This window comes from Phyllostomus discolor, chromosome 1, assembly GCF_004126475.2.
Source record: "Phyllostomus discolor isolate MPI-MPIP mPhyDis1 chromosome 1, mPhyDis1.pri.v3, whole genome shotgun sequence".
Lineage (NCBI taxonomy): Eukaryota > Metazoa > Chordata > Mammalia > Chiroptera > Phyllostomidae > Phyllostomus > Phyllostomus discolor.
In genome coordinates this window covers 157922758-157932043 of record NC_040903.2, presented here as the reverse complement: position 1 = coordinate 157932043, position 9286 = coordinate 157922758, and the positions used below count along the sequence as shown (strand labels likewise).

At 43.3% G+C, this 9286-nt stretch overlaps 1 protein-coding gene across 1 annotated transcript in view; it reads right to left on the bottom strand.

The window, feature by feature from the left end:
* SORD (sorbitol dehydrogenase) overlaps positions 1-6050 on the bottom strand; it is a 31859-nt gene extending 25809 nt beyond the window's left edge. The window contains 1 exon segment of the mRNA XM_028507585.2: positions 5876-6050. Coding sequence (XP_028363386.1) covers positions 5876-5938 — 63 coding nt within the window. The 5' untranslated portion in view covers positions 5939-6050.
* Between the last annotated feature and the right edge of the window lie 3236 nt (positions 6051-9286).

Genomic DNA, 9286 nt, shown 5'->3' with positions numbered 1-9286 from the left:
TCAGCCATCTCCAGCACAGGCTGCCTGGGCTCCAAGCCTCCTGAATTCTCAATCCCACTCTGTACTCACTTGTTTATATCCAGGGGAACCATTTCACTACTGGCTGATCCTTCTCCTTCAAGATCCTACATGTGGTGGGAAGTGAGGGGAAAGAGGCATGTGGAATGACTTCCTAAATACTGTGAGAATTAGGGTTGGATGTGCTGGGATTGTGGTGTCTGGGGACATCCAGGTGGGGCTGTCCAAAAGGTGGGTTTGGGGTTAGACTCATGAAATTGAATCATAAACACAGACTGAAGCAAAGCCTGCAAGATGCCTTCCCTATCCTCACCAGGCTGGGAAGGTGACTCCTTCCTTTCCTTTGAGCTTCCCCAGAACTTAGAACTGAACTCATTCAGAATGGGTAAAGGATTGTTTAACTCTCAGTTATGATAAATAAACTTTAAAAAAAATTTCCCCCTAATTCAAAACATATGAACACAACCATACATGAATTTACTAGATGATTCTTTTTGGTACAAAAGTAAACATTTATTTAAAATGAAAAATAGAACCACAGTGAATCATGATTGTTAAAAAAGCTTAGTATAACAGAACTCAAAAGACAGTAAAACAATTATTATTACTGACTTATTGACATGACTAGATGATTCTTTAAGCAAAAATACAAAGTCTGAGCTTTTTAGATGCTCTGGTCCAGCGATTTTCAACCCTTTTCATCTCATGGCACACATAAACTAATTACTAAAATTCTTCAGCACAACCAAAAAATATACTTTTTGTTGACCTGACAAAAAACAGGCATAATTTTGATTCGATTACACTGGACAGCAATTATTGTGTTGGTTATTGTCATTTTTATATTTGACAATCTAAGGGAAAAGAGGTCAGTGCCCCTGACTAAATAAATAGTCAGGTACTGCATATTTTACAAATACTTATGGTGCCCTAGCTGGTGTGGCTCAGTGGATTGAACACAGGTCTGCGAAGCCAAGGGTTGCTGGTTTGATTCCCAGTCAGGGTACATGCCTATATTGTGGGCCAGGTCCCCAGTGGGGGGGCATGTGAGAGGCAACCACACATTGATGTTTCTCTCCCTCTCTTTCCCTTTGTCTAAAAATAACTAAATAAAATCTTTTAAAAAATTCTTATGGCACACCGGTTGAAAATCACTGCTCTAGTCTATTAACATTGAACAAGTGCTGTGTTCGGGCCCATGTAATTGAACATTTGCATTTAAAAAAAAAACTGTTGAACTGAATATCACTTCAAAAAATTTGACCATATTCTCTCCAGTTATATGAGTACACATTTCTGCTCCTTAATTCCCTTTTAAAAATTTTTAAATTATATATACAGAGATAGATCACTTTGTTGTTCTACTTATTTATGCATTCATTGGTTGTTTCTTGTTTGTGCCCTCACCAGGGATCAAACCTGCAACCTTCGTATATTGGGACAATGCTCTAACCAACTGAGCTGGCCAGCCAGGACTTTCTCCTCCTTAATTTCTTACATGCAATTTTAAAAGAGAACCTTCCCCCACACCCATTAATTCTGGTTTTCCCCTCAGAATAGGGTCAACTTTTACCATGTCTCTTAGTAGTACTAAAACTTACTATGTACAATGTTAAAATCCTATTGGTGATGTTGTTTACTTCTCTCCCTGCTTTTCCTCTAAAAAGAGGAAAATTTTAGCTTTTGCAGACAAAGGCATTGCCCTTCCATGGCCATATTTTTTGGATTTAATTTCCTGTTCTTTATCTGTTTTGGGGTTTGTTTCAAAGCCAAAACAGTTAATGTAAAGGGAAGGAAGGCATTTCCTTGGGCTATTTGCTACTACCCAGTTTTCTCTTTTTCTGAAGGAGTTTTAAATTCTATTTGCAGTCTCAGCTGCCTCTGACTGTTAAGTCTAGCTCAGGTATTAAAGGTTAATTAGCCTGCATTTCCCCAATCAGAGTAAATGTTCCTTCTTAAAACCTATGAATTTGATCATATAGAAGCTGCTGGCTCTGTCAGCTGTTGGCAGAACTAACCAGAGAGACCAGGGAGGGACCTGATGCCCAGGACCACTTGGGCTGTGAGTATTCGAGGACCCCTCTTTCTACGGTCTCTTTCTTCTCAACCAGAAATCTTAACAGTAAAGCGTATATGCAAAGAAGGGGATATTTTAAATGTGTTATGTTACAGATACAGAATTATCTTAGTTTTTAAAATATCGTTACAAGTTCAAAGTAGTTCTTTTGACCTAGGTCATAATACAGTTCCTGGAAGAGCAAAAACTCATGTCTTCATGGAACTCATTAATGTTTAAACTTGATCCTGGCACACTGTTTTCTCTGCTCTTTATAACTAAACATCAACCTATCATCCTAAAATTAGTATTTTCCCTTTAACTTGTTCTCTCCATATACAGCTGATGATAAAACATTCAGGTGTGCATCAATGCCTGTAGATATATATAAATCCTATAGATAATTCTTGTGGTATTCAGCAACTTGGACATAGGGACCACGTTGTTCCTATTCTCTTTACCCAGGTGCTTGTAACTAAAATCTGGTAGAGCTGGCTATCAGGAATAAGGGAGATAAAGTGTACTCAGCATGGCCAAACTATTACTGATATGTAATGCAATATGTACATGAACTGACAGGAGCATTTTGAAATGTTTATAGCATTTGACATTACTGTAACATCCACAAAGTTTGTGAAGCTTTCGTAAGGATTGGGTATTCTAAAATTCTCATAAATATAGAAACTAACTCATGCTTTTCAAGTTCACATGATCTAAGATTAATCTTTAATAAGTAAAAGCCAGCTTAACTTTGTTGGTTTGAATAAAACAGACAGGTCTTTATTTCATCTGGGTTTTACAAAAAGAAGTCCATGTTAATAATTGACTTTGGTGTCTACGAAGTATTTCTAGGGGATAAGTGATTTTAAAAAATCGAATAGTCAGGGCTCCGGGAAACCTAGGAGCCCCGCCTGGTTCTTCCCTGCTCCCTGGCTTTCCCTTTTCAGTCTTTGACTCCTGCCTACATCGAATGCATCTGAGTTGGACTTTGATGAGGGAACTTACCAGTTGACATTACTGAAAGACCCCTTACACTATTGTTAATGTTTGATAAAGTCACTCCAAGAAAACGCAAAGTCTGGAAATGCTTCCTTTCACAGCAAGCTCCCAGGAGACAAAGACTTTAGATATTGTTTTTTTAGAGAAGATATTAAGTAAAAGAAACTCTCTGACTTCACTGGAAGGGATCTGATCAGGGGCCTAACCACAAATGGACATCTACCTCTGTCTCTGACACTTGACTCTGCCTACAACAGACATCATAGGTCCCCTAGAATAAGAAAATGCTGACATCAGAGGTAGGCAGCCATCCCAAGACATCAACAAAGCCTGCATAACCACGGATTGCTACTGAACTCAGAATTACTTGTCTTTAACTATTTGCAAATGATATTAGTCATACAAGTAGTTACACTTGTTATTTGGATTTCTCTATACTCCAGTTGCCTATGATTACTGAACATGTGTAAAACAACTTAATAGTCTTCTCATGGCTTATGTAAATGTTATACGAGATGCCAGATACAGAAAAATGAGACAGAAGGCAAAACTTGGATCCTAACGGTTCAGAGGACAGCAATAACCCAGAGTGCTATTTCCCAATGAAGGCCATAAGACCTGACTGCCCTCCATAGACCTACCCTTCCCTTTTTGGGAAAATTCCACCCCAACTCATCCCATGGTTATGGTATTGCCCCATTCCCAATGGTCAATAAGATGACGTGGGTACTGAGATTTGCTAGGAACAAGCCTTCTCAGCTCTGGGAGACCACATTATCAGACCACATCATCAGAAGATCAATGCATCCTTCAGGCTGGTTTATGACCAAAAGGGGAAATGGTAAATGAAAAAGGACTCCTTTGAAAAGTAACCTCACAGGGTGATATGATCCTAAATTCTTAACTGGACAGGTCATGGTGAACAGTCACATCCCATGTTTATAACTTATTTAGTAAAAGGCTTACCTTGCCTTAAGCAAGCCCTGTCCATTGTTTCTATGCATCTAGCTTAACATACCTTTGAAATACCCCCTTTTATTTTTTTATTATTTTTCCTACTTTCCTTCCTCCCATCTTCATATAGTCTTCCTTTGTTACCCTCCTAATTTAAAATGAATTTAAAAACTGCAAAACTGTTATTCTCAGGAATACTTTTTATCTTGTTCCCTGGCATATGTCATTTGGACATTTCTTAACATTGACACCTTCAAGAGTCAGCTCAAGCAGTATTCATCTCTAGGGCCTTCTCCCTGGGCCAAAGGCCCTTCCCTGGAGGCCTTTACTCTGTGACCTCCAAAGTCCTCACAGTTTTCTTGTTTACTTCAACTTTGTCTCCCTAGAGCAGCTTGGGGTTAGAGGCTGTGTCCCCCTCCTCCTCTTCTCTGGGCACTCTGCCCATGCATGGCACGCAGAAGGCAGACTTTCATCTAGTGTATGTTTGTAGAATAAAGGACTGAGTTTGAAATTACTCTATAAACTGTGTAGAGCTGTACCACTTTCCTTCCTTATAATACCATCTGGCATTGGTAGCAGTGGACACTAATAGTGTCATTTTAATTCAGGACCTTGAACGGAGGCTCTCAGATGAATGAAAGCACTGGAATGGGTCTCTGAACCTCTGAATTCTTGTCTGGGCTCTATGTCGCTTTGGGGATGGAACTTCAACTGAGGAAATAAGAGTTGGCTCAAGGCAGGAGTTCTTAGTCCAGGGTCTAGAGACCTCTAGAGAATCCATGGCGGGGCTTATAGGAAGTCTGAAGTTGTTGCATTCTGTAGGGTGAGAGACCACAGATTCTCAAATAGTCAAAAACTGCTAACCTGAGTAATCTCCTAGGTGTCTCCAATCTAGATCCTGGTGATGTATATGTTCTCTTTACAGGGAAAGGAGGTGCTAGGGAGTGGCAGAGATAGCAGGCACTCATCCCACATATCCACCATCATCCCAGGCCCATCTGAGATGGACTTTGTCAAGGGATCCCTGGCACTATCCCAAAACTAATTCGACAGCTCCTAAAACTTTGGTCTCAAGAGCCAGAAAACAGAGGCAGGGTCTGAGCAGAGAAGACAAATACATAATGCTCTTAAAGGGGCAGGAGAGCAGGATCAGAAAGGAAAAAGTGAACCTGATGCAGACTAAGGGAGGTAAGGAGGAAAGGAGAAAGAGACTCTCAAGATCCAGAAGTCTGGCACAGCGAACACCAGGAGTCCTGGTGATGGAGGCCTGTGCTGGTAAAAAAGGAGGAATGAAGTACCTACGAAGTGCTGAGTACTCTCCTGATCATAATAATCCTGCAAAGGAGGTTATATCAGCCCCAAGAAAGAGAGATTAAATATGAGCTCTACAGCTTCTCAATGTCCCTCTGCCCCTCCTTTCTGCCCTGCACTGTCTGCCCAGGGGAGAAGTTTAGGATTCGTCCTAAGTGAAGCAGCCTGCCTGGTAAGTCTTATGAAAAGTGCAATGACAGAGGTGGACTAGGTGGCAAAGGAGGGAAGAGGCAGATATCAATCATTTTGCTCCCTACCAGGGCTCCAGCCACGTGCCAGCCTTGGGCTAGGTTCCGAGGCATGCGACTAGAATCCTTAGCACCTTAGCACCAAATGTCTACCGCCAACCGCCAACAGCCAACCGCCCCCCTCCCCCCAACATGGTAACCGCCTGGGATCTGAGTGGCCAGGACCCGCAAGGTGCAGGGCCGGTGCAGGGCTGGTGCAGGGCTGGAATTGGCGAGCTGGCCCGAGGCTGGGCTCTGAAGCCAGTGGGGCAGAGTAGGGCTAGGTTCCCCACTCCCCTTCCCGTTTTACCAGGCGCAGGTCCCCGGGTCCGTGTACCACGAGGGAGAGGTTCTCGGGCTTGGTCGCCGCCATGTCGCTCCTGCCTCCCGGGTTGAAGCTGCAGTCTGCAGGACGCGTGGAGGTTCTGGTGGCTGACCAGCCGAGCCGATGGTCCGGGGTATAGGGTTGAAGGCCGGGCTTGGGCCCAGCGGCGCTAGCCCGCGGCCAGGGGCGGGGCTTCCTCTTCCCTGACAGCCTGGGCGTGGCTTGCGGGGAGGGGCGGGGCTGTGCGGCTCACACAGTTGGGAGAGAGAGCCCTCGGGGCTGAAGAGGCCGTTAGAGAGAAAAAGCCCGTCCGCAGCCTGGAGCCGCCTCACATCCAGTCAAACATTGCTGCCTTGAAAGCTGCCACCGCCTACACTTTGAGGAACAGGCGCCAAGAGGATGCAAAGTCCATGTCGGCCCTATGTCCCCAGCATCCAGCAAAGTGCCTGCCTGGCACAAGTAGGAGTGAATGAACTAATTGGTGCATTAATGTAAAGAAGCTGTGAAGTGCAATCTTTGGGTCTCTTTTTAAAAATGTATTGATTGATTTGGGGGGGGGGGAGAGGGAGAGAGAGAGAGAGAGAGAGAGAGAGAGAGAAGAATCGACTTGTTGTTCCGCTTATGTACACATTCCTTGGTTGCTTTTTCATATGTGCCCTGGCTTGAGATGGAACCACAACCTGTATCAGGACGATGTTCTAGCCAACTGAGCTACCTGGCCAGGGCTGTGAGCCTTCTTCTCTTAACCAACTCTGCTTCTTATGATAGAAGCAGGATTTCTGTCTAAATTCTTCCTTTGAGCCTCTTTCCCCTCAGAAACAGTGACGTTTTACTCTAACGGGAGAGAGCTATCTACTGGACAAGCCTAAGTCCACAAAGGACCCTACCTCATTTGAGAACAGTGCTCACAACTTCATTCCATGTAGCCTCTTTTTCACTCTGCCAGATCCTTTTACCTCCTCCAGGAGAATTCCCTAGCCCTTGAAGATGACTCCATGTGACACTTACTGCATGCCCCACATATGGGACACAGCCTGTACTTTCAATCCCTTCCCCAATGCACTGGAAGCCCACTGAAGGCAAGGTTTCATTTCTTAAATAGAACCTGGTAAAATGTTCTGTACAGTGTAAGAGGTCAAAAAATATTTGATGATGAATGTGGATCAAGTGATCAAGTTGTAGAACCTCAATAATGACAAAAGTGGTGGAGGGGTAGTGTTATAAGGTGTGATAAGTTAATGGAATGGGCATTTACAGGGCACTTACAGAGTCAGTTCTGTGCTTTGCTTTGAGAGACCTCCCACAAAGCTAGGCTGTGCTTGGCTGGCTCTTCCAGCAGCTCCTGAACTCAGCAGCTAAGCAGGTCTTGCTGGGAGAGATGACTAAGTGGGGGCTGCCTGCCTTTACTCATGTACCTGAATTTGAAATTCACCATTCAGGAGCATTTGAGATCTTGCTTCTAGCACATATTGTCAGTTCGCTCAAATAAACTCATAAAAATTCTCAATAAAACACAAAAAAACTCACCTTTTCCCTGGCTGGAGTAGCTCAGTGGATTGAGCACGGGCTGCGAACCAAAGTGTCACAGGTTCGATTCCCAGTCAGGGTACATGCCTGGGTTGCAGGCCATGACCCCCAGCAACCACACATTGATGTTTCTCTCTCTCTCTCTCTCCCTCTCTTCCCTCTCTAAAAATAAAAAAATAAAATTAAAAAAACAACTCACTTTTCCCTCCTTGCCTTGTGGGGTTTCCATACAGTTTCTCAAGCATGTCTTTTCAGCGGGTAAAGCTGAAGATGGAGAAAACTCCAGGAATATCCCTCAGAGACCTGGTCTTTCCCCAAGATAATAAGCAAGCCCAAGGCATCAGAATACAGTAGCCAGGACCTGTCTGATGACAAGTCTGGGACCTCTGACAGACTAAAGATAACATCCTGGCCTAAGTTATGTTTTAGCTCCTGAGCCCTAAGGTAGAACTACCCCATGGCTACTTTCCCATGAGACCAGACCAAGGGACACCAGGATAGACCTCAGAGCTGTAATCAGGACCTAAATAAATGAGTTATCACCCTTATCTCACCTTCATCAATCAGTTCCCAGCACAAATCCATAATCCATATTGTCTTGTGATTTTGCCCTATATAATCTATAACCTATGAGCCATCAGGGAGTTTGGTCTTTTGAGTGTTAGTTACCCATTCTCCTGGGTGATGCCATTATAATAAAATAGCCCATCTTTCTCCAGTGCAGTTTTCAGTGTTTAATTAAGTGTTTGGCTCTGCTAACACCAGGTGGGTAAACTTTTTCTGTTCAATAGCAGAATTGCTTAACAGCTGAGGGCCACTTGAAGTAGACACTTTTTTAAAATTTATTTTTAGAGGGAGGTGGGTGGGAAAGAGAGGGAGAGAAACACTGATGGTTGCCTCTCACATGCTCCCAACTGGGGACTTGGCCCATAACCCAGGCAGGTGTCCTGATTGGGAATCAAATCTGTGACCTTTCAGTCCGAAGGCCAGCACTCAATCCTACTTGATCCACACCAGCCAAGGCATGAAGTAGACACTTTTTGACTTTTAAATTAAGACAACAGAGTACCAGAACCAAAGCAAAAGTCATTAAAATAATGACACAACAGCCACACTTGGAGTAGTATTTATTTATTTATTTATTTATTTTTAATATATTTTATTGATTATGCTATTACATTTGTCCCATTTCCCCCCTTCTCTCCCCTCCACCCTGTACCCCCCTCCCACCCACATTTCCCCCTTTAGTTCATGTCCATGTGTCATACTTATGAGTTCTTTAGTTTCTACATTTCCCGTACTATTCTTGCCCTCCCCCTATCTATTTTTAACCTACATTCTATGCTACTTATTCTCTATACCTTTTCCCCCTCTCTCCTCCTCCCACCCTCCTGCTGCTAACCCTCCATGTGCCCTCCATTTCTGTGGTTCTGTTCCTGTTCTAATTGTTTACTTAGTTTCTTTTGGTTTTGCTTTAGGTGTGGTTGTTAATATTTGTGAGTTTGCTGTCCTTTTACTATACATGTCTTTTCTTTATCTTCTTTTCTTAGATAAGTCCCTTTAGCATTTCATAAAATAAGGGCTTGGTGATGCTGAACTCCTTTAACTTGACTTTATCTGAGAAGCACTTTATCTGCCCTTCCATTCTAAAGGAGAGCTTTGCTGGATAGAGCAATCTGGGATGTAGGTCCTTGTCTTTCATAACTTGGAATATTTCTTTCCAGCCCCTTCTTGCCTGTAAGGTCTCTTTGGAGAAATCAGCTGACAGTCTGATGGGAACTCCTTTGTAGGTTACTGTCCCCTTACCTCTTGCTGCTTCTAGGATTCTCTCCTTCGTTTTTACCTTGGCTAATGTAATTATGATGTGCC